General features: G+C 43.6%; 1 protein-coding gene across 2 annotated transcripts in view; it reads left to right on the top strand.

Annotated features, from left to right (window-relative positions):
• RCE1 (RUB1 conjugating enzyme 1) overlaps positions 1 to 25,138 on the top strand; it is a 48,368-nt gene extending 23,230 nt beyond the window's left edge. For both annotated transcript variants that reach the window (XM_086514654.1, XM_086514655.1), the window contains exons 3-6: positions 24,012 to 24,120; positions 24,219 to 24,297; positions 24,371 to 24,487; positions 24,569 to 25,138. In XM_086514654.1, coding sequence (XP_086370780.1) covers positions 24,012 to 24,120; positions 24,219 to 24,297; positions 24,371 to 24,487; positions 24,569 to 24,706 — 443 coding nt within the window. In that variant the 3' untranslated portion in view covers positions 24,707 to 25,138. The remainder of the gene's footprint in view (positions 1 to 24,011; positions 24,121 to 24,218; positions 24,298 to 24,370; positions 24,488 to 24,568) is intronic.
• Positions 25,139 to 27,424: the final 2,286 nt, after the last annotated feature.

Genomic DNA, 27,424 nt, shown 5'->3' with positions numbered 1-27,424 from the left:
CATTATCTCTAGGCACGGAACTCCGCCAGGCCAATGCAAATCTATTGTGATCTTTGAATTGTTTTGAAGTGGTTATTTGGTGTTGTCGCGATTGATTCTTGACTTGGAGTGTCCAAGTTTGTTACAGGGGCCACCAGCCAAGGCAGTTCTAGCGGCACCCGGACGGGATGTTTCCATTACACTTGTCATTGGCAAACTTCAGTTGCATTGTCAGGGGTATTTAGGGCACAAGGACTTTTACATCATGTGTCACGAGGACGTGGCAGTTATTAACCATGTCACAGAGATGTGGCAACTGCTAACCTTGGTTGTTGGTTTCTTTCCAATGGGGTTTATTTTATTTGTTTAAGACCCTCTTTTTGAAGTAGCAAACGGTCGGACATTGTATGGCCAATGTGAACGGTAGATTCACCCGCAGACGGGAAGTGGTCGGCACTGGAATTCGTATGGTAAGAGGATGTCTAGGCTCAGAGCAAGATCATATAGGTCCCCCCGTCGCACTTAGCAAGTTGGTGGATACTAGGAAGTGAACTCAATTAAGGCGTAAAGTCAAGGTGGGACTACCAACAAAAAGTATCCGACAGTTGGGCCACATTGCATTTTTGGATGCGGTCCCAATGAGGATAGATGGTCAGAAGACCAGTGGGAGCCCAACGGAAGCATCTCCTAAAATTTAGGGAACTGCTATTTTGGGCCACGAAATGTGTTCGCGTCATTACCTTCGGTATGACTAGGGGAACACTTTACAACTCTGCCGCGAAGTCAACTGACGCACCAGTTGAGATATTTTTAGCAGGGAAAGCCCAAACTCGGAAACTGGGCGACGTGTCAGCTTGTGAGCGATTCTGCCACTCTGGGAGGCAAAAACGAGCTGCATATCAACAAAGGGGGCGCCATTTTCAGCCACAGGCGGATTGCAACAGGTACAGAAGCTATGGAATGCTTACCTTGCCCTCTATGCACAGTATGGTGACGGGAGTGATGCCCCGCACGCTACATACTGCTCTCTTTCTCCCCTACGTGCAGTTATGTGATGCCCCACAAGAGGGCTACTCATTTGACTGATGTACAGTTGTGTGGGTTCATGCTTTTGTGCTGAGGCAAGAGCCTCCTTGAGCAGGAATAGGGGTAGCTAACTGTTGCTCCAAAGCAGGCACTGGTGAGGGTCATAACCTCACCGTACAGGTGCAAAATCAGCGCTGTGTATGCGCTGTAATTTGACTGTTTTTCAGCCATACGGACGCCAGGATCATTGGGAATCGTGCCCCACTGGCAAAGGACAGTTAGGGGACTGTTTGGGGCTGAAAACAGGGCAAAAACCAGTAAATACAGCGTGCTGAATTTACTGTTTTTGGACAGGAATCAGAGGGTATACGTCAGTGCAAGCGAGTTCCAGTAGGGGAATGGGTTTCGCGCAAGTTTTGGGGTTGTTATGCTGCCGAAATTTGGCCAAATCAAATGGTGTCTAGGTGGATACACGTGAAAGATTCCCAGGACCTTACCTTGTATTTTACCCTCCTAAAGAATAAAGAAATACCGAAAGGGGCGCCAATTTTGGGGCCTACAGGTTGTCGGCGTCTGCTCGGAGCATTTTAGCTTCCGAGCCGTGTGTGTATTCAAGTGTTAACTCCCGTCGCAGGTTCTCTTTGCAAAGTGCTCTGTGTGTGTGTTTAAAGTAAAGAATTTCGGGTGAAAGCCAACGCCTACCGCCCTACGGGCCGGTTTCATCATGCCTTTTGAAATCCCTTGGTTCCACAAAAATAGTACCGTGGTCGATTATAGGGCAAGGAAAGCCATCTTGGAGAATGAGAAGGGCGAAGAGATTGTACTTTATGTAAAACTGAAGGGCGAGTCTGTCCCACTTGTATCAGCTTCAGCCATTTCCAAATTAATGAAATCCAGTCTTTTTGTTTACTCGATCTTCATGAAAGAAGTGAATGATAATCAAAGGCCAAATATGTCAAGCCTCGAAAAAGAACGACAACATTTTCTGCAAGCTCGATCTGAGTGTATCTCTGAAGGTCTACCAAGCAAGTTATCTCCTTCACTTCGTGAAGATCACACGATTGACTTGATTCTGTTGGGTTAAAGGCCCAAATGGCCCTCTTTGTGTATAGTTATAAATGTTATTAACCTTTGGCCAAGTTCACATTGGACTTGCCACTAATATTAAATTGGTCCTATACTTTTAATAAAGGGAACGTGTGAGCCAATTTTGCTCACTCTATTATATCCCTCAACTAACGAGTAGCGCTCTCTCTCTCTCTCTCTCTCTCTCTCTCTCTCTCTCTTCTCGTTCTGCTAGCGCCCTCTCTCCCGCAGGCTATCGCCACACCTCTCTGCACACACCTTGCACTTCCATGCGTGCTCTATCACTTGCACACACCGCTTCGCGCTCATCAATTGGTATCAAAGCCCAATTAGGGTTTGCCCCCAAACCTGCAAACGCTGATTTTCCGCCAAGGAGGTCAACTTTCACGCGAGATTTTGCAATTTCATCGCCAAAGGACTCGTCCCCGGACACTAGAGAGCTCCCAACAAGTCAAATTGACTTAAAACAAGCTGAAATTAGGTCAAAATCAGCAAATTACAGGTTATTCCAGCAAAATACAGGTTTTGCGAATGATGTATTAAGGTGTGGGAACACTTTTGCTAAGTCCCCGTTACCCAAAAACATTGAAATTGCCGAAAAACAGGTGTTTTCAGCAAATTTCAGATTTATGCAGGTTTTTGCAAGTGTTTTTATGATGCGACTACATTGGGGAAAGTGCAAATTGAAATTTCCTGCGCATAAATTTCAGAAATTGTTTTTTGTGCCTAAATCAACCTATTTTACCCCAAATTGCTCCTGTGACCATTTGGAGCTGTAGTACATACCTCTGTGAGACTATACTCCGGTTTTTGTGCATTTTGCCCAAAAATTCAGCGTATTAGTCCTCTTATTCGTGCAACTATGGCCTCATCTTCTTCGGATGTGAAGAATCTCTTTGAGGTTAGGAGGTTCGATGGAACAGGTTTCGACCTTTGGAAAGACAGGATCCAGGGAATCCTATTTCTTAAGGATTGTGAAGGGACACTTGAACAGGTAAAGCCACAGAATATGATAGATGAAGCATTGGTCAGCCTGAACAGCAAGGCTGTTACACACATTAAAATGGCCATGACCGATGAGACAGTCATTGATGTGAAAGGTCTCACAAGTGCTTTTGATGTGTGGGAGAAGTTAAAGGGAATGTATGAGAATACAACACCTGTTAACCAAGTACATTTGATGCGAAAACTTGTCGGCATGCAACTAGATGAGTCCAAGAGCGCTGCAGAGCACTTGTCGTTGTTTGCAGGTACTTTGTCGCAGTTACAAGATTCAGGCTTGCCTCCTTTTGATGATAAGCTGAAAGCTATCTTTTTGCTTATGACCTTACCTGGGTCATGGGAAACATTGGTGGTTTCATTTTCGAATAACCCCAATTTGATCTTTGATGGTGTTAGGGGTTCTATCTTGAATCAGGAAATCAGGAGGAAAGCAAGTGGAGAGGGAGGCAGCTCTGCCAACATGGTTAGAGGCAGGACAGAAAAGAAGAATGTATATGCACAAAGGAATAAGAGTAAGAGTAAGGAAAGGGGAAATGCCAGCAAAGGCAAGGGTGATGTGACTTGCTATCAGTGTGGCAGGAAAGGTCACAAGAAACCCGATTGCAGGTACTACAAAGCTGAGTTAGAACGGAAAAAGAATGGTGGAGACAAAAAGAAAGAGAAGAAGGAAGTCAAGACAGATGCACAGGATAGCTCAAAGGACAAAGAGAAGGCCAATGTGGCTTCTAGTGTTGTGATTGAGGAGCTGTCAAATGTAGAGGACATCTTGTGTGCCACTTTGTCAGATGATGATGCTTATGTCATTGATGCCTCTCTTAATGTTCATTCACAGGACGTGCAGATCACCAAGAGTGATCTTATTGATGCTTTGTTGACTGTCAATGATGCATTATCCCAGACTTTAATTGTTGATTCCGGTACTTCATTTCATGTGACTCCTATCGAGGAGTGTTTCTCTACTTTTGATGCAGGCAAGTGAGGCCATGTATACCTTGGAAACAATCATGCATGCTCCATTGACGGTATTGGCACTGTGCATCTCTCTATAGATGGCACAAATGAGCTTGTCTTGCATGAGTTAGATATGTGCCGGGAATCAAGAAGAGTCTCCTTTCTGTTGGTCAGATGGATATGCATGGTTACAACATCTTGTTTGAGAGAGGATCATGGAAAATGACTAAAGGCTCAAGGCTGATTGTAAAGGGCACAAAGAAAGGGACACTTTACTGCTTGCATGGAAAGGCCGTGTTGGGCAAGTTTATTGCATTGGCTGAAATTAACTCTCACATGGAGTTGTGGGACAAGAGGCTTGGCCATATGAGCCAAAAGGGCCTTTCTAAACTTTGTACTTTGAACAAGCTTGATGCTAAAGGCACAAAGCTTGACTTTTGTAATGAATGTCAATATGGCAAGCAAGTAAAGCGTTCTTATTACTCCGGTGTCTCTCGTAAATCTTGTGTGCTTGATCTTGTACATTCGGATGTATGTAGCATGCCTACTAAGTCTATGGGAGGTGCATGCTATTTTGTCTCCTTTGTTGATGATCATTCTAGGAAAATTTGGGTTTATTTGCTTAAATCTAAGGATGAAGTCTTTGCTGCTTTTTAAGAGATTTCATGCATTTGTGACCACCCGAACAGGTAGAAAACTAAAATGTTTGCGTACGGACAATGGGGGGGAGTTCACAGGTGTTGAATTTAATAAATTTTGTGAAAATTTGGGCATTAAGAGGGAGCTTACTGTGCCATATAGCCCCTCTTCTAATGGTGTGACTGAAAGATTCAACAGGACACTTTGTGAGAGGGTGAGATGCATGGTGTCCACAGCTAATCTCTCTCATGGATTTTAGGGAGAAGCTTTGAAAACTGCAGTGCATATATGCAATCGATCCCCTCACATGTCTTTGAAAGGTGACATCCCTGAAGAGGTTTGGTCTGGCAAGCCTGCTTTATACGATCACTTACACATTTTTGGTTGTGAGGCTTTTGTGCATGTTAAACCTGAGTTGAGGAGTAAACTAGATGCCAAGTCCATTAAAGGCCTTTTCATGGGATATGGTGAAGAAGGCGAAATGGGTTACAGGATTTGGTTACCTCAGCTCAAAAGGGTAGTATGCAGCCGGGATGTTGTTTTTAATGAGGCAAGGCTGCTTCAAAACAATTGTGCCTCAAAGCATGACCATAAAAGGGTCAAATTTCAGCATGACCAGCCACTTGTTAGGCCTATTTTTGACCCTCAGGATGCACCACATATGGCTGAAAATGTAGATGATCCAGTGGTGTTTGAGCCAGATGATGTTGGGCAGCAAATTGAGGCTCCTGAAGGGCATTTGCAGCCACGAAACAATGCTGAAAATGATGTACAGCAGCCCATTGTTGATGATTTTATCATGCCACCTGATGTAAACCCATTGCCGGATAATGTGGATCATTGGTGAGGTGGTCTACTCGTCAAAGACGGCCTATGAGCAGATATGACCCCTCTTTACATTACATTATGTTGACAGATGAGGGAGAGCCTCTTACGTATAAAGAGGCAAAGACATGTGAGCACGACTATGCAGGAAGAGATTAAAGCTTTGCATGCTAATCATACTTGGGATTTGGTGGAATTGCCCAAAGGCAGGAAGGCTATTCCTAACAAATGGGTGTATAAAATCAAGACTGTTGATGCAAAACCCAAGTATAAGGCAAGGCTAGTTGCAAAGGGATATGTTCAAATCAAGGGCATAGACTTTCTGAAAGTGTTCTCTCCTGTTGTGAAGATGACCACTTTGCGTGTATTGTTTGCCATAGTGGTTGCTCTTGCTTTGGAAATGGACCAAATGGATATACATACCGCTTTCTTGCATGGTGATGTGGAAGAAGAGCTTTACATGAAGCAACCCGAGGGTTTTGTCATTCCTGGCAATGAACATTTGGTATGTATGCTCAATAGAAGCTTGTATGGGCTGAAACAATCATGTAGACAATGGTATAAGAAGTTTGATCGCTTCATGCTTAAACATGGTTACAAAAGAAGCCATACAGACCATTGTTTGTACACCAAACGTGATGAGGATGGCAGCCCTATCATTCTTGTGTTCTATGTGGATGATATGTTGATAGCTGCAAAGAAAAGAAGCACTGTTGATGCTCTTAAAGGGCAACTGAAATCTGCATTTTCAATGAAAGACCTTGGGGAAGCTGAACATATACTTGGAGTGCGTGTTACAAGGCAAAGAGACAAGCGCCTATTGTATTTGTCGGAAGAAAAGTACATTGAAAAGGTGCTGCACAGAATTAACATGGCTGAAGCAAAGCCTCTTGGTGTGCCATTACAGCCATATGTCAAAATCTCCAAGGATGATTGTCCTAAGTCAAAGGAGGAAGAAGCCAATGACATGCAAAGTGTGCCTTATGCTTCAGCTTGTGGTTCACTTATGTATGCTATGGTTGCTACTAGGCCTGACATAGCCCATGCAGTGGGAGTTGTGAGCCGGTTTATGGCTAATCTAGGCAGGTTGCATTGGGATGTAGTAAAGTCCATTATGAGGTACTTGAAAGGGACTAAAAACAAATGCCTATGCTATGGTAAAGGACCATTGGAGTTGAAGGAATTTTGTGACTCTGACATGGCTGGTGATGTGGATACACGGAAATCCACAAGTGGCTATGTGTTTACTCTTGCAGGTGGTGTTGTTTTCATGGTGTTCTAGATTGCAAAAGATTGTTGCATTGTCTACTACAGAGGCTGAATATATTTCAGCCACTGAAGCTTCTAAAGAAGCTATTTGGTTAGCATGCCTATAGAGTGAGTTTGGTTTGCCTGCCAAGGCACCTATGCTTGGTTGTGATAGCCAAAGTGCCATATGCCTGGCAAAGAATGCCATGTTTCATGCACGCACAAAGCATATTGATGTGCGGTATCACTTCATACAAGAAGTGCTTGAGGATAACCTTATTACATTGGTTACGGTCCATACATCACAAAATCCAGCAGATGCTCTCACTAAGTGCTTATTCAAAGCACAACATCATCTATGCATAGAGATGGTGGGAGTCACGTAGCTTAAAGGCGCCATTTATGCCTTTTAAGTGGGAGGTTGTTGGGTTAAAGGCCCAAATGGCTCCCTTTGTGTATAGTTATTAAGGTTATTAACCTTTGGCCAAGTTCACATTGAACTTGGCCACTAACATTAAATTGGTCCTATACTTTTAATAAAGGGAACATGTGAGCCAATTTTGCCCACTCTATTATTCCCCTCAACTAACAAGTAGCGCTCTCTCTCTCTCTCCCTCTTCGTTCTGCTAGCGCCCTCTCTCTTGCAGGCTATTGCCACCTCTCTCTGCACACACCCTGCACTTCCTCGCGTGCTCTATCACTTGCACACACCGCTTCGCGCTCATCAGATTCCCAGTAACACACCACCGAACCGGCCACCTTACCGAGTTAGCCGAGCCCAAAATGAAGAAATAATGAACCAGGTAAAAGAAGGGTCTCATCCAGCCTAGTACTTCACCATTCTGTGTTCGCCTATGTTGTTGGTTTTAAAGAAAGATGGATCTTGGAGAATGTGCATTGACTATAGAGCTCTCAATGAAATTATTATCAAGAACATATTCTCTATCTCGAGGATCGATGATATACTCGACAGACTTCAGGGTTCTACTTGCTTTAGCAGAATTGATATGAAGAGTGGTTATTATCAAATCCGAATTGTTCCTGGGGACGTCTACAAGATAGCTTTCAGGACAACTTTTGGTTTGTACGAGTATTTGGTGATGCCCTTTGGTCTCACGAATGCTCCGCTACATTCAACCGCATGATGGATAGGACATCATCATCTTCTCCGAGAGTGAGGCAGAGCATAGATATCATCTGTTATAGGTTTTCCAGGCATTGCGGCAATATAGATTGGTAGTAAATGCGATAAAGAGCGAGTTTTTCTTGCCAAAGATACACTTTTTGGGACACATCGTCTCAATGCAAGGTGTAAAAATGGACCCGGCCAAAGTAAGACCATTCGTGATTGGTGCGATCTGAAGAATATTCATGAAGTTTATAGACTGGTAGTAAATGTGAGAAGTGCGAGTTTTTCTTGCAAGAAATACCCTTTTTGGGACACATCGTCTCAGCGGAAGGTGTAAAGACGGACGCAGCCAAAGTTGAGACCATTCGTGAGTGGCCCGATCCAAAGCTTTTTGGGTTTGTGCTCATATTATCGGCGGTTCATTCGAAAATTTGCAAAGATATCTTCTCCTTTGCATGTGTTGACTCAGAAAGATGTTCCTTTACTTAGGGACCGTCAGATATTGCAGCCTTTCAGACTCTCAAGGAAAAATTGAATATGGGTCTAGTGTTAGCTTTGCCAGACTTGCAAAAGCAGTCTCAGAAGCAGCTTTCGGAAAAGCATATGAGGTGGGCTAACATTCTGTCACAGTTTCATTTCTACATTGTCCATGTTCAGGGACATAAGAATTTAGTGGCAGACGTGCTGTCTGGCAAGCCCTTGGTTCTAGCTATTTCTGTGATTCATCACAGAAGCTTCGAGGATATGGTAGATCAGTATGCCATCGATCCTGATTTTGCAGACATCTTTAACCAGCTAGAGAGTGGGGAGACAGTTGGAGGCTATCCCATACGGGATGGCTATTTGATGTGAAAAACGATGTTGTGTGTTACATAGCCTTTGAGGGAAAAGGTTTTGACAGAGTGCCATTGTCCACCTTTTTTGGGCCACCACGACATAGATACCACCTTGAATGGTGTGAGTGTTGCTTCTACTGGCCGAGGCTGAAAAAGGATGAAGATGAGTTTGTTCGCAGTTGCTTAGTATGCCAAAAGGTCAATTTTGACAAGCATAAGGCACTAGTTGTCACAAAATGATGATGTGGCACTACTGCCCGCAGGATAATGTGGACACACTGTACGGACATGGTAGTTCCACAGATGATGACGTGGTAGACAGTACGGAGGCTCGTAAAACGCGCTGACAGGCAGCTCACGTGGTAGTACGGACTTCTACGAAACGCGTTGTTGACGTTGCAGACTGTACAGATTTTTGTAATATGGACAGACTGCTTTTCTGACAGTTTTTGAGGACCAATTGCGTCTGGGGAAGTTTGTTTTTGAGTTTAACTGCTTTTAGGGCTCTGCTGCGACTTGCAGCTGAAGGAAGATGTCACAAAGTGATGACGTGGCTACCGACAGCAGAAACCATAATTTCTGCCACAAACCCTAATCTTCAAAAACCCTAATTGTTGGGAAACCCTAACCTTAATTGTTGACTGAAACCCTAAATTGGCTGGAAACCCTAATTTGGCCGTTGATATGCCACGTGGCAGCAGTGTACGGATTTCTGGGATTTGTGGAGGTGAAAAGCATCAGCTTGGGCGACGCAGGCTTTTCTTTTTTTTCCACGCCTTGGCAAACAAGCTCATTTCATTCTAGTGAAGAAAACAGTCAAGCAGGATCACTTAGTGAGACTGTTTGTGGCCCAGATCTTCAAACTACATGGCATGCCTGAGACGATTGTCTCCGACAGAGACCCTAGATTCACGAGTTTGTTTTGGAAGGCAATTTGGGAGAACATTGGCACGCGGTTGCAGTTCTCGTCATCGTTCCACCCGCAGACTGATGGGCAATCCGAGATTGCAAATTCAGTGGTTCTAGATTGATTGAAGTCTTATATCTTGGATCAGCAGACTCAATGGAAAAGTACCTACCTTTGGTGGAATTTGCCTACAATAACACGATACACTCATCGACGGGGAAGGCGCCATTTGAGATTGTTGAAGGTGCTGCGAAGGTTCAACCCTTCCTAAGCACGAAAGATCAGATCTTTGAAGCGGATGATATACGCGAGCTCTGGATACAGCTTTTGCCAAGGTTCGCGAGACTTTGTAGAAGTCTCAAGAACGACAGAAAAAGGCAGTGGATCGCCATCGTCGCGATTTGAAATTGAAGGAGGATGATTGGGTGCTCTTAAGTTTTGAGAAGGCACGCCTAAGAAAGAAAAAAGGAAAGGAGAGGCTTTTTCCAAAGCTTAGTATGCGATACTATGGACCTTTCCAGATCACTGAAAAGATAAATGATGTCTCCTTCCGATTGAAACTACCAGATACTTGGAGGATTCACAATGCATTCCATGTGAGTCTCTTGAAACCTTTTAAGGGTGATGTGCCTGATGATGGGGAGCTTGATGAGCAACCCGAAGTGGAAGAAAACGAGGAGATCTGTGTTCCTGAACAGATTTTGGCACATAAGGATACGAAGAATAAAGGTAAAGTCCGAAGGTGGTTCTTGGTTAAGTTCAAGAACTATCCTGCATTGTATGCGAAGTGAATGGAGGAGGAGGACCTAGCAGATACTCCTCAGATTGTGAAACTTTACCTCGATGCTTTTGGTTTAGCATAGTCTATTCCAAACGGAACCTTGAATTCAGCTTGGCCAACAGATGCCTTGATTTAGATACTAGAGTCACTGATGTTTCTTTGAGCGTCAGGGATACTGAAAGCTGACAGTATTTTGCTGTCTGACTTTAATGAAATGGAATTCCTGATTATGATACTGATTTGTTCTTGACTTCTTTTAAGTACAGGAATTGATAGACGAAATGACTGCAGCATTTTGGTCTGATTGATTTCGAATAGACATGGTTGCAATAGGGGTTAGTCAATCGGACATCGATGAGGTCCCGATTGGACCTAGATGCGATTGCTAGCTACATTGTCGATAAATCATGGTCTAAGATCCGAATGAATGTTGAATGTCATGTGATGTCCCGTGATGTCCTGTGATATTGTGTGATATCATGTGATGTGACTGTCGATTTGGTACATGTGCTAGATGTGTGTTCCTAGTACGTAGGTACTAATAGTCAGTGTCTGCTAAGACGGTTTATGGCTTTTGTCGGTTTTGCAGGCGTAATCACGGTCGATTACAATGCTTTCAAGAGGGGGGTATGTCACAAAGTCATGACGTGGCTACTGACAGCAGAAACCCTAATTTCTGCCAAAAACCCTAATTTTCAGAAACCCTAATTACTGGAAACCCTAACCCTAACTGCTGGCTGAAACCCTAAATTGGTTGGAAACCCTAATCTGGCGGCTGATATGCCACGTGGCAACAGTGTATGGATTTCCGGGATTTGCGGAGGTTGAAAGCATCAGCATGGGCGACGCAATTCCTTGCTTTTTCTCTACGCCTTGGCGAGAGAGAGAGAGAGAGAGAGAGAGAGAGAGAGAGAGAGAGAGAGAGAGAGAGAGAGAGAGATTAGTTGCTTTATTTTTGAAAGCCCTATAGGTGTTTGAGAGAGAGAGAATTTTTGCTTTTGTTCTGAAGCTTTTGGGGCTCTGCTTTTGGGCATCCCTTGTAACCTTTAAATTAGTGGTTTAGGGCTCTCTTCTCAGAGCATCTAGACGCAGAGTCTGAGAGTGAAACTCTAACGGCTCAATACATAAAGAAATACAAGAAGGGGCGCCAGTCTTTGGGGCCAATATCTCTAGGCACGGAACTCCGCCGGGCCACTGCAAATCTATTGTGATCTGTGAATTCTTTTGAAGTGGTTATTTGGTGCTGTCGCGATTGATTCTTGACTTGGAGTGTCCAAGTCTGTTATAGTGGTATTAGAGCACGACCGATTTCTCTTCTACGTGAAAACCGATCCCCAATTTTTTTTTTCCGCGGCACCTATGGCTTCATGCAAGGATCAGTCGACTCCCTCTGCATCTGGACATGCGGGCAGGGATCCAAACGAAGATTCCGGCAGAGAGTATGGCCCGCCTCGACCTACTCAGGCGGAGCAAAGAGAGATGAAGCGTCGTCAATTGATCGGCGGTGCAACAAAGATGATGCTCAGTTTTGCGAAGGATCCGAAATTGGCAAAATACATGAGCGAGACTTCTTTTCAGGAAGTGCATGCGCAGTGGCAGAAAACCACTATAACACCCCTGAAACCTGCTCTCAAGAAACCTTCTGATCACAAACAGTATTCAGAGAAGGAATTACAAGAGGTGGTTGATGCACGGATTGCTCAGCTTTTTGACACGCAAAAGAAAGCCAAAAAGCACGGCAAAAAAGCAGAAGAAAAGCACTGACTTCCCAGGTTATTTGGGTCGTCAGTCGACATTTGACAAAGCAAAGAAACAGAAGAAGCGTGTTCGATTTGAAGGAGTACCCAGTTCTTCTTCTTCTTCTGACAGTTCTTCTAGCTCTTCAAGCGAAGAAGACAGAAAAGGTAAAAAGCGAAGCAAGAAACAAAGCTTCAGAAAGGGCAAGAAAAAGGCAAAGAAGGCTAAATCTCGCCCAGAGACTGACAGTTCTACCGAGGACTCGTCTACAGACAGCTTAGATTCCGATGACGGAAATTTTTATGCGAACAAGAAGAATTTTTACAAAGCCAACCAGTATTACTTTCTCGAAGATAAAAGCAAGAAAGTCTGAGAGTTTAAGGAAAGTGGCCACTCGATCAAGTTTGATACTTTTTCAGGATACTCAGATGCTTCGAAGGCTTTGTCTTTTATACAGCAGTTTGACATCGCTTTCGCGGGAGGACGCTATTCAGAGCACTCCAAGATTCGGAGAGCTGCCTCTTACTTTAAGGGGAATGCTCTCTTGGTGGTCCACGCTTCTTTTAAACAAGACTGCGCCAGTTAAATGGCTGAAATAAGCTTTTTATTTCTTCTTGGTTGACGCAAGAGTATGAACGAGATATACGAGCTACTTGGAACCATCTTCGGATGACCAAGAAAGATACAATCAATGCTTACTGTGAAAGATTATGGAGCTCTTTTCTACCCGCCTCTTCATTCAAGAAGATCTCGTTCAGAGAACAGATTGAGCGGTTCACCTTGGGTCTACCGACAGAGATCCGAGATCACTGCTTGGAGCAGAAGTCAGCTTCTATTTAGGAGTTGATGAGTCATGCGAAACGGGGCTTTGCCATTCACTCTGGCAGTCTGACCTACCCCACAAATGAGGCCATGACAAAACGAGCCGAACAGACTTCTGGGAATTAAAGTAGAAAGAAAAAGAGCAACCCAGAGAAAAAGGATGCACGACCCAAGCTTACTCCTCAGGAGCGAGCTCGATTCATCAAGGAGGGGAAGTGCTTTGGATGCGGGGAACATGGACACATCTCCGCAAAGTGCCCTAAAAAGGCACAGAAAGAACAGAATGATAAGGACGACGATAGGCCTGAGAGTTCGAGAGTAGCTGAGGAACGTGGACGAAAAGGCAAGATGAAAACAGGACTGGTTCCAGATTGTGTCGGTACCGATCTCAACACTTTGGACGAGAGTACAGAACTTTGCCGAGCTTGGGGCAAAGTAAAAGATCAAGAGGCCCTGATCTTCTTTGATGGAGGAGCCAAGGCCAACTTCATTTCACCGGAATTGGCGGCGCGGCTCGAGATCACTCCCGATCGGATGGGACCACTTGCGGAGGCAGTTCTAGCGGCACTCGGCAAGGACGTAGCCATTACACCTGTCATTGGCAAACTTCGGTTGCATTGTCAGGGGTATTTGGGGCATGAGGACTTCTTCATAATGCCTTTGGAGGGTTGTGATGTTCTCTTAGGGATTCCCTGGTACCACAAGAACAACACCGTGGTCGATTATCGGGCGAGAAAAGCGACTTTGACTACAAAGAAGGGCAGAACAATTGTACTTGATATTAAATTGAAGGGCGAGTCTGTCCCTATTGTATCGGCTTCGGCCATTTCAAAATTAATGAAATCCAGTCTGTTTGTTTACTCCATCTTTTTTGAAAGATTTGAGCGATAAGGATAGGACAAATATATCTAAATTTGATAAAGAACGCCAAGATTTTCTCCACTCTCACGCCGATTGCTTCTCAGAGGGCCTACCAGGAGAGTTACCTCCTGCTCGTCCTGAAGATCATACCATTGATCTGATACTTGGAAGCACACCACCAAACCGGCCACCTTATCGTGTGAGCCGAGCACAGAATGAAGAGATTATGAACCAAGTGAAAGACCTCTTGGAAAAGAGTCTTGTTCAGCCTAGTACTTCACCGTATTGCTCTCCAGTGTTATTGGTTTTGAAGAAAGACGGATCTTGGAGGATGTGCATCCATTATAGAGCTCTCAACAAAATCACCATCAAGAACAGATTTCCGATTCCTAGGATCGATGATATACTCGACAGGTTACAGGGATCCTCGTGCTATAGCAGGATTGACCTGAAGAGTGGATATCATCAGATCCGAATCGTACCGGGAGACGTCTACAAGACAGCCTTTCGGACGACTTTTGGGTTATTTGAGTTTTTGGTGATGCCTTTTGGCTTAACCAATGCTCCTGCGACATTTAACCGGATGATGGACATGATTTTTCGAGAGTATAGGCTATTTGTTGGCACTTTCTTTGACGACATCATTGTTTTCTCCAAGAATGATGCAGAACACAGAGATCATCTGCTTCAGGTCTTTCAGGCATTACGAGATCACAAGTTAGTGATTAATGCAACGAAAAGTGAATTTTTCCGACCAGAGATACACTTTTTGGGACACATTGTCTCAGCAGCAGGAGTGCAAATGGATCCGGCCAAGATAGAGACTATACGTGATTGGCCCGACTTGAAGGATGTCCATGAAGTTAGAAGCTTCTTGGGACTGTGTTCGTACTACAGGCGGTTCATACGAAAGTTTACAAAGGTTGCTTCCCCTTTGCATATCTTGACACAGGAAGGAGTCCGTTTCTCTTGGGGATCCACAGAGGTGACTACCTTTCAGACATTGAAAGAGAAATTGACTACGGGACCCGTTTTGACTTTGCCGGATTTGCAGAAGTCATTTGAAGTATATTGTGATGCTTGTGGTCGTAGTCTGGGTGCGGTCTTGATGCAAGAAGGCCATGTCATTGCTTGCGAGAGCCGATTGTTCACTAGGCTGGAGATGACAGCACAGATTTATGAGAAAGAGCTTTTGGCGGTTATCCATGCTCTTACTCAGTGGCGGCATTACCTACTCGGAGCGGATTTTACTGTCTTTACAGACCATCAGAGTTTGCGCTACTTCTTGTCACAGAAGCAGCTTTCGGAAAAGCAGATGCGGTGGGTAAACATCTTGTCACTGTTTCACTTCTAGATTGTCCATGTGCAGGGACAAAAGAATGTGGTGGCAGATGCTTTGTCTTGGAAGCCGTTGGTTTTGGCTATTTCTGTGATACATCCTAGGAGCTTCGAGGATATGGTCGATCAGTATGCCGCAGATACAGATTTTGCAGATATTTTCACACAGATAGGGGATGGGGGAACAATAGCAGGATACTCCATTCGGGAAGGCTACTTGATGAGAAAGGCTATGTTGTGCGTTACATAGCCGTTGAGGGAAAAGGTTATGACTGAATGCCACTGTCCACCTTTTACGGGTCACCGCGGCATTGCTACCACCATGAAGGGGTTAGAGAGATACTTCTTTTGGCCGAGACTCAAAAAGGATGTGGAAGAATTTGTGCGTAGTTGCTTAGTATGCCAGAAGGTCAAGTTTGACAGTCATAAGGCACAGGGATTGTTAGAGCCTTTACCCATACCCACCCGCCCCTCGGAAAGTATTGCAATGGGTTTCATTTTTTATCTTTCGAGAACACAGAGTGGTCACGATGGTATCTGGACTGTTATTGACAGATTTAGCAAACAGGCTCATTTCATTCCAGTGAAGAAAATAGTCAAGCCGGATCACTTAGCGAGACTGTTTGTGGCCCAGATCTTCAGACTACATGGCATGCTCGAGACGATTGTCTCCGACAGAGACCCTAGATTTACGAGTTTGTTTTGGAAGGCAATTTGGGAGAACATTGGCATGCGGTTGCAGTTTTCGTCATCGTTCCACTTGCAGACTGATGGGCAATCTGAGATTGGAAATTCAGTGGCTCTAGATTGATTGAAGTCTTATATCTCGGATCAGAAGGCTCAATGGGGAAAGTACCTACCTTTGGTGGAATTTGCCTACAATAACACGATACACTCTTCGACGGGGAAGGCGCCATTTGAGATTGTTGAAGGTGCTGCGAAGGTTCCACCCTTCCTAAGCATGAAAAATCAGATCTTTGAAGCGGATGAATACATGCGAGATTTGGATACGGCTTCTACCAAGGTTCGCGAGACTTTGCAGAAGTCTCAAGAACGACAGAAAAAGGCAGCGGATCGCCATCCTCGCAATTTGAAATTGAAGGATGATGATTGGGTGCTCTTAGGTTTTGAGAAGGCGCGCCTAAGAAAGAAAAAAGAAAAGGAGAGGCTTTTTCCAAAGCTTAGTATACGATACTATGGACCTTTCCAGATCACTGAAAAGATAAATGATGTCTCCTTCCTATTGAAACTGCTAGATACTTGAAGGATTCACAATGCATTACATGTGAGTCTCTTGAAACCTTTTAAGGGTGATGTGCCTGATGATGGGGAGCATGATGAGCAACCTGAAGTGGAAGAAACGGGGAGATCCTTGTTCCTGAACAGATTTTGAAGAATAAAGGTAAAGTCCGAAGGCGGTTCTTGGTTAAGTTCAAGAACTATCCTGCATTGGATGCAAAGTGGATGGAGGAGGACCTAGCAGATACTCCTCAGATTGTGAAACTTTACCTCGATGCTTTTAGTTTAGCATAGTCTATTTCAAATGGAACCTTGAATTCAGCTTGGTCGGAGATCTGGTGCAGTGGGATGCAAAAGAGGGGAGTCACTCCGCTCCTTTGTCAAGAGATGCCTTGATTTAGATACTAGAGTCACTGATGTTTCTTTGAGCGTCAGGGATACTGAAAGCTGACAGTATTTTGCTGTCTGACTTTAATGAAATGGAATTTTTTATTATGATACTGATTTGTTCTTGACTTCTTTTTAAGTGTAGGAACTGATAGACGAAATGATTGCAACATTTTGGTCTGATTGATCTCGAATAGACATGGTTGCAATAGGGGTTAGTCAATCGGACATCGATGAGGTCCCGATTGGACCTAGATGCGATTGCTAGCTACATTGCCGATAAATCATGGTCTAAGATCCGAATGAATGTTGAATGTCATGTGATGTCCCGTGATGTCTAATGATGTCTTGTGATATCGTGTGATGTGACTGTCGATTTGGTACATGTGCTAGATGTGTGTTCCTAGTACGTAGGTACTAACAGTCAGTTTCTGCTAAGACGGTTTATTGCTTTTGTCGGTTTTGCATGCGTAATCGCGGTCGATTACAATGCTTTCAAGAGGGGGGTATGTCACAAAGTCATGACGTGGCTACCGACAGCAGAAACCCTAATTTCTGCCAGAAACCCTAATTTCCTACAAACCCTAATTTGTGTCAGAAACCCTAATTTTCAAAACCCTAATTACTGGAAACCCTAACCCTAACTGCTGGCTGAAACCCTAAATTGGCTGGAAACCCTAATCTGGCGGCTGATATGCCACGTGGCAGCAGTGTACAGATTTCCGGGATTTGCGGAGGTGAAAAGCATCAGCATGGGCGACGCAATTCCTTTCTTTTTCTCTATGCCTTGGCGAGAGAGAGAGAGAGAGAGAGAGAGAGAGAGAGAGAGAGAGAGAGAGAGAGAGAGAGAGAGAGAGAGAGAGAGAGAGAGAGAGATTAATTGCTTTATTTTTGAAAGCCGTAAAGGGGTTTGAGAGAGAGAGAATTTTTGGTTTTGTTCTGAAGCTTGGGGCTCTACTTTTGGGCATCCCTTGTAACCTTCAAATTAGTGGTTTAGGGCTCACTTCTCAGAGCATCTGGACGTAGAGTCTGAGAGTGAAACCCTAACCGCTCTTTGTACTTTGACATTGATTTATTACATAAAGAAATACCGAAAGGGGTGCCAGTCTTTGGGGCCAATATCTCTAGGCACGGAACTCTGCCGATCCAGTGCAAATCTATTGTGATCTGTGAATTGTTTTGATGTGGTTATTTGGTGCTGTCGCCATTGATTCTTGACTTGGAGTGTCCAAGTCTGTTACAAAAGATGATTGGGTGGTCTTACAGTTTGAGAAGGCATGCCTACGGAAACGGAAGGGAAAGGAGTGGCTTTTTCCAAAGCTGAGTATGCGATACTATGACCCTTTTCAGATTCAAGAGAAGATCAACAATGTATCCTTCAGACTGAAGCTGCTAGATACTTGGAAGATTCACAATTCCTTTCATGTGAGTATGATAAAACCTTTCAAAGGTGAGGTACCAATCGATAGGGAGCCCGAGGAGAACCTGAAGTAGACGAGAGTGAGGAGACTCTTGTTCCAAAATAAATACTGGCTCACAAGGAAAGGAAAGTGAAAGGTAAAGTGATACAGTGGCTCTTAGTTAAATTTAAGAACTATTCGACATTGGACGCGAAGTGGATGGAGGACCTGGCAGATACTCCTCGGATACTGGAACTTTATGTTGAGGCTTTCGGTCTAGAACTGTCACGTGACACATCCAACCCTATGTGTCCGTGGCCAAGCTACAGCATGATCAGGGTTCAGTCAGTCGAGTCAGTCTAGATTTAGAAGTGATCTGGCACTTTTGTGAGTCTATTCGTAGACCGTGCATGCCCAGTCACTTAGTATAGATGCATATCCTCTGGTTGCACACAGCATGATCATCAGTATTCCCTTCAGAATCGATCAAATTCAGTCAAGGGAATTTTCCAATGCATTTAGCCTATTTTCCCTATTTTTGATATTTTTCACTTATTATTTTTAAGTGACTTCCCAACAAAAGTAGGTAGGGCAATTTGCTAAGTTAATATATAAGCAAACCCAAGTTAGCACTAAATGGCAGAAGAGGCAGCAGGAGCACATGCTCAACAAGCACCTTCTTAGCAGAACATCAGCAGAACCCCCAAGTGACCTAGCGTTTTTGCTCCCAAGCTAGAGCCTAGCGTTTTTGGATCAGACCACAGCAGATCAGCCAGCGTTTTGCATTTGCAGAGCCACGGCGACAAGATCACAGCAGATCAGCCTAGCGTTTTTGCATCTGCAGAATCCCGGCGATAGAAACACCAGAATTCAGCCCTAGAGTTTTTGGTTGCAGATCAGCCCTGGCGTTTTGCACCATCATCGCGACGGAAACTCCAGAACCATCAGCGTTTTCAGTTTTCAGCAGTTAGACTTCGCAGATCAAGTTCCGAACCTCGCAGATCTCACCTTCCCGCAACAGTTCCTCGCCACACGGTCGGTTTCCGCAAGGTTTACTGTTTCAGCCCGGAAAACGCAGATTTCAGCATCTGCGTTTTCAAGCGCGTCATCGTCGCATCGTCGTCATCGACATCGTCACGGACATAGAATCAGAATTCAGCACATAGAAGATTTGCAGATTTCAGCCCATAGCGTTTTTGGACAGCAGTAGAAAGATTGCAGATTTCAGCCCTAGTGTCGTCGTCGTCATCACCGTCGTCGTCATCGGCATAGTCCCAGATTGCATCAGTCCATTGCATCGTCATTGTACCACTTTGTGCAATCAAAAAGTAGACCACTCTCGTCGACGAGAGTGGGGCCTTCGGAGGAGGGTTTTACAACGTCTCTGGTGTCGTATCTCTCTTCTCTCTCTCTCTCAGTTTCATACACTTTCACGCACAGTGTCCATTCACTTTGTTGTGATCATAGCACTTTCCATTAAGAACGGAAGGCTCTCCCTTCCATAAGAACTAAAAGGAATCTCGAGCACAGTTGGGAGCACTCATCTTGAGCAAAGCGTAAACAATCATTCTGATGCACCTAACAAGAACTATTCGACATTGGACGCGAAGTGGATGGAGGAGCTGGCAGATACTCCTCGGATACTGGAACTTTATGTTGAGAGATCTTGGAGATCAGCAGGGTTGAATTGGGTGCAGACGGGACTGCACAAGAGGGGAGTTACTCCGCTCCTTTGTCACAGATTACCTAGATGGAATAAAGTCACTGATTTCCCTTTGGATTTCAGGGATACTAACAGGCTGGTAGTATTTTGCTGATGACTTTACGAGAGAAGTCCTTTGAACTAGGAATTCCTGAAATGAATCTGATATATGTGCTCTCTCAAGTCAGTAGTGTTTGAGTGCATGTTTGAAAGATGAAATGACTGCAGAATTTCGGTCTTTTTTCCGAAGAGATGAGATGGACATGATAGTAACAAGATTTAGTCAATCGAGACATTAGTGGAGATCTGTGATAGAGCTAGATGTGATTGCTAAATATGTTACCGATTCATCATGATTCTCATCCAAGATCTCGACGGAAGTAGTGATATGAATGTTCAACGACTCTTGTCTTTGTGCAAGTGCGTCAGTGTCTAATGGCTTATGTTTGATTTGCAGGCGTAATCGAGGGCGATTACAATTCTTTCAAGAGGGGGGTATGTCACAGTGATGACGTGGCATGTCTACCCGGACAAAGTCCAGGGAAACTAACAGATAAAATGATTTAAGTTGTTCCAGCTTATGAGGTCTTGTCTGATGGGGCCCAGGGGACACAAGAAACTTCAAAATAAAGCAAGGCCTCCAGATTGTGTAGGAACTGGTTGGTTGTATGACAGAACCCGCGAATCACGCTGACTGTTGACATGGCACAGTTGTACGGAATTTCTGCGATTTGCGGCGCTGTTCACGTTGGCAGCGCTGGTGCTTTTGGGGGCCAATGCTTTTGGAACTCGAAGCTTTTCATGTATTGCTTTTGGACTTGAGGCCTTTATAAGAGTTGCCAAGGCGCCTCTCTCCCTCAGATTGGCTTGGGAGCACTGAGCAGAGAGAGAGGACCCTTAGACATTTTACTTTGCTCAGAATTAGTATAAAAATAAATACCGAAAGGGGCGCGAGACTTTGGGGCCAATACCTTTTGGCACGAAACTACGCAGGGCGGTGTCGTATCTCTCAGTTGTGATTGAAAGTATTGAGTGATTTTCAGTTGCTCTTACGTGTGTCGTGCCGGATTCTCGACTTGGGGTGTCCAAGTCTATCATAGTTCTTGGCTTATACTGCTAATTTCCAGGCACATAACCAGTCATGCTTTGAAACATTGATCCACTTCCAAAATACCCAAGATGTACTACAAGTGGTGGAAATACTTGATGCATAGCTTGGAAGGTAGTTTCCTATCCATTTAGAGCAACATTTGGACACTTTGGCTGGCTGAACTGGTATAGCCTGAGGAATTGGCTTGGCCACCTGTTCATGGACAAAAAGGGTTTGTCTTGGAGCCTCCTGTTACTCCACAACATGAGAATGCGCTCTCTCTCTCTCTCTCTCTCTCTCTCTCTCTCTCTCTCTCTCTCTCTCTCTCTCTCTCTCTCTCTCTCTCTCTCTCTCTCTCTCTTTTGATGGGACACATTTGGGCCTTGCCCATGAGCCTCAATAGGCTCTACTGGATGAGAATATTGCCTGCCTTGCTGTGACACTGGTGGAACTTGCAGAAATTGGGATTCTGCATCAACCGTGTAAACACATTCATGGCAGTAACCAACAATGTCCTGAACACATCCTCATCTAGTTGCCCAACCATTATCCCTTGAGCTTGTGGCGCATTCACATCAATAAAAGGTGCAGACAATGGTGGCCGTGAACTTTCGCCAACCTCATACAATGTAACAGCCTGTGTGTCCTGTGAAGAGGAGCCCTCTTCCCTGGTGTCATCCGTCTTGTCAGCCATAGTGGATTTCCAAGTACGTGTTTAGCCCAAAACAAACCAAGGCTCACTTCTTGAGAAAAAAGTGATGTGGTCCCAGCGACGGAACCATGAAACTGGCGTGTAGTGTAACGGGACGGGCACCACGTGCCAATGGAAAAGAACAGACTGAACAACTTAAGCACTTCAAATAACAATTGAATTGAAAGAGATAGAGAGTGCACGACACACGAGACGGGGAGTTGCGGAGTCCCACCCCAAGAGAGCACTGGCCCCAAACCTTGGCGCCCCTTTCGGTATTACTTTATATTGCTTCAACTGAGTACAACTCCCATGGCTCTGCTCTGCATCCCCCGCGGGTAGACTGCTAGAGTGAGAGCCCATGGGTCATATTTAAAGGCCCTTGGCCTCTAAAAGTAGTTTACATGAAAAGCATTCAAGTTCCAAAAGCATCCAAGTCATATTTAAAGGCCCTTGGCCTTTAAAAGCAGTTTACATGAAAAGCATTCAAGTTCCAAAAGCATCTGACCTCTCAAAAGCAACCAAAGCAAAATAAGGGAAATCTGTAGCCTGCCACGTCACGAGCCAGCAGCACAAATCGCGGAATTTTGTAGAAGTTGCCACATGGCACTATCGACGCAATTCGCGAGCGTCCGTATAGTTGTTGCCACGTCATCAGTTCTCTATGCTTTGTGTGTGTGTTTGTGTGTGTGTGTGTGTGTGTTGGTCCCGCTTTAGTTTAATGACTTTAGGTGCCCTGGGCCCCATCGGACGGGGTCCCATAAGTTGGTGGGAACTCGTCTTTGAAAATAGGCCACTCAGTAAGACTTTGCAAGTTGGTAAAACTTCTTCTGTTGCTTCTTCATTTAGGGTTTAGGCCCCTTGGCCGGGATGTGCAGGTTGGCTCCGTTCTTCAGTGGCTTGACATGTCATCAGTTTGTGACATGTAGCCTTATTAAAGGGCGGTAAACTTTAGCTTTCACCTGTAAATAAACCGTCTTAACTTCCCCTGCACTTAAGGACACAAAGAAACTTCACAAATAAACCACTTGGTAGCCAAAGACACCCTGTTGGCCCCAGAGGTTGGCATCCCTTTTGGTATTTCTTTATTCTTATTGCATAACACCAGTAGAAGTCAGCATGGTCAAGAACCCAAGCAAACGGTGATTTCTCACACACTTTAGAGCACTTTTATAAACACGCTGAATTCTCTGTTTTTGGCCTCTAAAATGCACCAAAACACCTGTTTGACAGTTCTAGCATCCCTGAAGCTCCTGGGCATTTGGGCATCAAAATTGACCAAAACCCTAAACCTGCAAAAAAATTACAGCAAGTTGTAATTCTCTGTTTTTGACTTCGATTCGTGTGCCAATTGCTCTTGTGGGTAGTCCACGAGCTCCCGCACCTATTGGGTTACTTGCCCTTTGATTAAGGCAAGATTTCTTGCAAGAAATCTCTCTAAATCGTCTTGTTAGCTCGTGTACGTGCTTTGAATCAGTGATTAGCTGATTCGGTACTTGTGCAAGAGGCTCTTGCCTTGACAATCGAGCATAGAATCCCCACAATTGTACATAACATATGAGAATCCCTTGAGCTGGGTATCACGAATATGTATTCAAAAGGGGAGAGAGATGCATGAGAGTGGAATCATCGTGCTACATACGACAGAGGAGAAGGCAAGCTTTCCATTTAAGCTGTGATCACGTGCACCCACTACTCACACACACAATAGTCCATAATTGAGCTCAAATCAGCCCCCTCTTTCCTCCTCCTCGATTTGGGTGCTCCCTCGTGTGATTCTCCTGCTAAAATCTCCCATTTGGTTTAATTTCCTACTACCCACCAACTTATGAAGTCTCACCAACTTATGAGATGGTTGGGCCTAAATGACTCAACTGAGCCTAGCCACTCCTTTACTAGTCAGATTTCAGTGCCAATCGGCCCAACCATCTCGTGGCTGCCTAGCCTTGATTCCTGTGGGTAAAGCTCTTGGCCATTGGCCATTTCACACTAGCCATGCAATGTCCAAGCATTTGTGATTTCAAAAAAAGAGTGTCCCAAAAATTAAATAAAAATCAAGGGAAGAAACCAACAAATAAAGTTGGCGTTTGTCACAGTCTTGACAAGAACCTTTCCTAATCATCTTCAACCAACCATTGCCTTGCAAAAGCATCTTCAAAATTGTAGGGCAAGGCAAGAAGGAGAGACCATCACCCAAGCCTCTCAGTCCCAACTGAAAACACCCAACCTTTACAAACAAGAAAGAAAAGAAAAAGGCACATTAAAACACACAACAGACTAACACACCCACCCAAAAAGATATACTATTTTGTTTTCATATTCGCTCTTGTTGCAGATATCAGCGAGCTGAACTTGTCCAAAACAACTTTCATTTCCTTTCCCAATGGAAAGGATGATCTTTTAAACTTTGAAATAACCATTCGACCAGATGAAGGTTACTATATGTAAGTGTTGCGAAGGAGTTTCATTCAAGAAGTCTTTTCAAAGCATGTCATCCTTTCTGTTTATCAAAGGGTACCAAAGTGTATGCATACTTTTTCAGGGGTGGTACTTTTGTCTTTAGCTTCAAAATATCACCCATATACCCACATGAAGCTCCCAAAGTCAAGTGCAAGACTAAGGTATATCCAGATCTGCCTTTTCTCTAATTAAGCACTTGTATCTCTAATTAAGTGTTAAAACCGGAAATGATAGGTATATCACCCAAATATTGATTTGGAAGGCAATGTGTGCCTCAACATATTGAGAGAAGATTGGAAACCAGTGCTGAGTATCAACTCCATTATCTATGGATTGCAGTACTTATTTCTGGTCAGTACATGGCAATTGTTATAAATTTTAGTGTGTTTTGTATGTAATCAAACTTTAGATGATACTGTGTTTTCAATTCAGGACCCCAACCCTGATGATCCCCTCAATCAAGAAGCTGCAGACGTACTTAAAGATCATCCAAAACAGTTTGAGTCAAATGTGAAGCGGTCAATGGCAGGTGGTTACATCAATGGACACTATTACACAAGATGCATCTGATGATACTTAGTTTTATCGGATTCAGAAGATGCTCTTGTTCATTGTCTTATTAATCATGGAGTTGTATGTTACCTGCAATACAGTCAAAAATATCAGAAAATTCGCGACGTACTGACCTCGGCCGCATATCGCTTGTCAAATCCCCAAAAGCTCCATTTCAAGAGTAACGGAGCCATTTTACCTTCTGTGATTAGGTCAAGAATGGACACAATCTTGACATGAAGCAAGGCATGGGTCTTTCTTTGGTCCAACTTCGCAGATTCTACAAGTTTTATTGCAAATATTACTGTGTGTGGATTCTTTTGAAGCTTGTGGATTTTTTCTTTTTTTGGGGACTTATTTTACCTCTAGATTGTGAATGTATCGTGGAAAGACTTTGAAGGATTATCTGTAGTCACTTATATGAATGATATTGGGTCCCTTGTAGTTTAAGGCATTGGTGTATCAGTCAGCATGTATGGATGGTTCTTTATGAGTACTGATGTTGATGTTGTGGGAAAACGTTGAAGATTATCTGTAGTCACTTATATGAATGATATTGAGTCCTTGTAGTTTAAGGCATTGGTGTATCAGTCAGCGTGTATGGATGGTTCTTTGTGAGTACTGATGTTGATGTTGGCCATAAATGGTTTGTTTGTGTTTCTTTGTACGCAATCGTGGTCAAAGGGCTGTGTATGCAACAAGTTTCAAGCTTCAGATGATGCATTCAGCTTATGCCTGCCTTTTAATGCTGCTTGAAAGCGATATTCTTGCTCGAGTCAGGGCATTGGCTGCAAAACTGACCCATTTGATGCTTATGCAAGAGATGAATATTGAGCAAGAATGTAAAAGGATAACAGTTCACTCTTTTAAAGTAGGATATAAAGATTGATTTATCTGATTCGTCCTACAGATCAACATTGGCCTCCAAAGGATGTTAACCTGATCTCTCTTATGTTCAAGACACATCAGATGGATCTATAAGGTCTCTTGGGATTGTTCCTGCAAAAACAGCTCTCTCTCTCTCTCTCTCTCTCTCTCTCTCTCTCTCTCTCTCTCTCTCCCCGCCTGCCCAATGGTTCGCAAGAGCACTACGGGACTGGATTGAGTGTGTGTGCACCTTTGTGGCATGATAAATACATACGAATATAATCACTGATATTGATAGCCATTTTTTGGTCCAACTATCATGAACAAAGAAAAAGTAAAAGTCTTGAATTCAACCCTAAACAAACTGAACATGTGTATAGTTCTAATAATCTTATGTAGCATAGGTAAATTGGTGGATCAAACCATGCCATTAAGTTTCCTCGTTGGAATCCCCCTTTTTGTGACTAAACGAGTGTTATTAATAAGTGTGAATTTGCATAATTTCGTTATGGTTTGGGGGTTATCTCAAGAAAATTTTGAAATACTGTTTTTTCTATGCCTATTTATTTATATTTATGCTACTCAATTTAAATATTGCTAAAGGTAAAATAAGAGTGGCACTATTTCCCTTAACAGAAAACAGGGAGACTTCAATAACTGAGCAGTCCTTTGCATTTGCTTTCCTGCGATGGAAATATTGTTGATAGTTTTAAAAGCCTATCGAATGGGAGATGACAAAGGTACATAGAAAGTTGAAGCATGTAAAACTTGTAAGAGCATAAGAATTTGCAAATTGTCATTCTCCACATGCTTCCAAAACCAAAAGTTGTTTTTGACTCTCTCAATTTTGACCAGCTTTTCCTCTCTTGTACATTCAAAAAGAGCTCGCCAATCACTATGACTCCGGGACTTAACCGATTCTCTCGAGGGCCATTAAATACACGCATACTCCAAACAACACACCTTTTTTATTTTCTCTATTTGAACTCTCTCTCTCTCTCTCTCTCTCTCTCTCTCTCTCTCTCTCTCACACACACACACACACACACACACACACACACACACACACACACACACACACACACACACTCCGCTACTATTAGTATGGACAAAAATCTCGATAAAGTTAGCAATGGCTATCATATATATACCTTCATATTTCACATTTCCCTACCACAATCCACTAACCAACAATTCTGGAATTATCTATTTTTTACTGAATTTAAACCATGGAAAAGAAAGGAGGATGAATTCAGTGATGAGCCAACCACATCCAATGGAAAGGATGCACCATATGCAAAAAACACAGGTAGCAAATCATCATTTCATCAATGCCAATGGAAAGAAGAGAGTAAATTTTTCTATTTGGCTAATTTTTCATCCTATTTATTCTACCATTTGTAAATTTTCTTTGATATTATCCATTGTATAAATCTATTATGCGAATGCTAACTAGAAAACTATCTATTACTAACTTACTAACCTCATTCCTAGCCCTACCACCTATCTCTTTGTCAAAATTGACGATGCGAATGTGTACAATGAGGGAGAAAATACACAACAAAGTTTTCTAAACCAACCAGCTAAGCGTTGAAATAATTATTATACAATTGCGGGGGAGGGGGGGGGGTGTGGTATGTACCCTTTGAGAAAATTGCCCTACCCAAAATCATGTCAAATTGATAAAATAAATACCTAAAAGACAAATTAAATACTAGAATCCCTTTGGGCCATTCACTTGAGATGCTTGAACTTTAACACCGTCTCTGCACCTCATAGTGGACATACCAAGTTGATGAAGAAGCTACCTTGTACACCCTAGTAGTGACATCTACCACATTGTAAACCACACTACGTCCAAGAATCCCT

The sequence above is a fragment of the Adiantum capillus-veneris genome, chromosome 6 (genome assembly GCF_014529385.1).
Source record: "Adiantum capillus-veneris isolate H3 chromosome 6, ASM1452938v2, whole genome shotgun sequence".
Classification (NCBI taxonomy): Eukaryota; Viridiplantae; Streptophyta; class Polypodiopsida; order Polypodiales; family Pteridaceae; genus Adiantum; species Adiantum capillus-veneris.
This window is presented reverse-complemented; position numbering and strand designations above follow the sequence as displayed.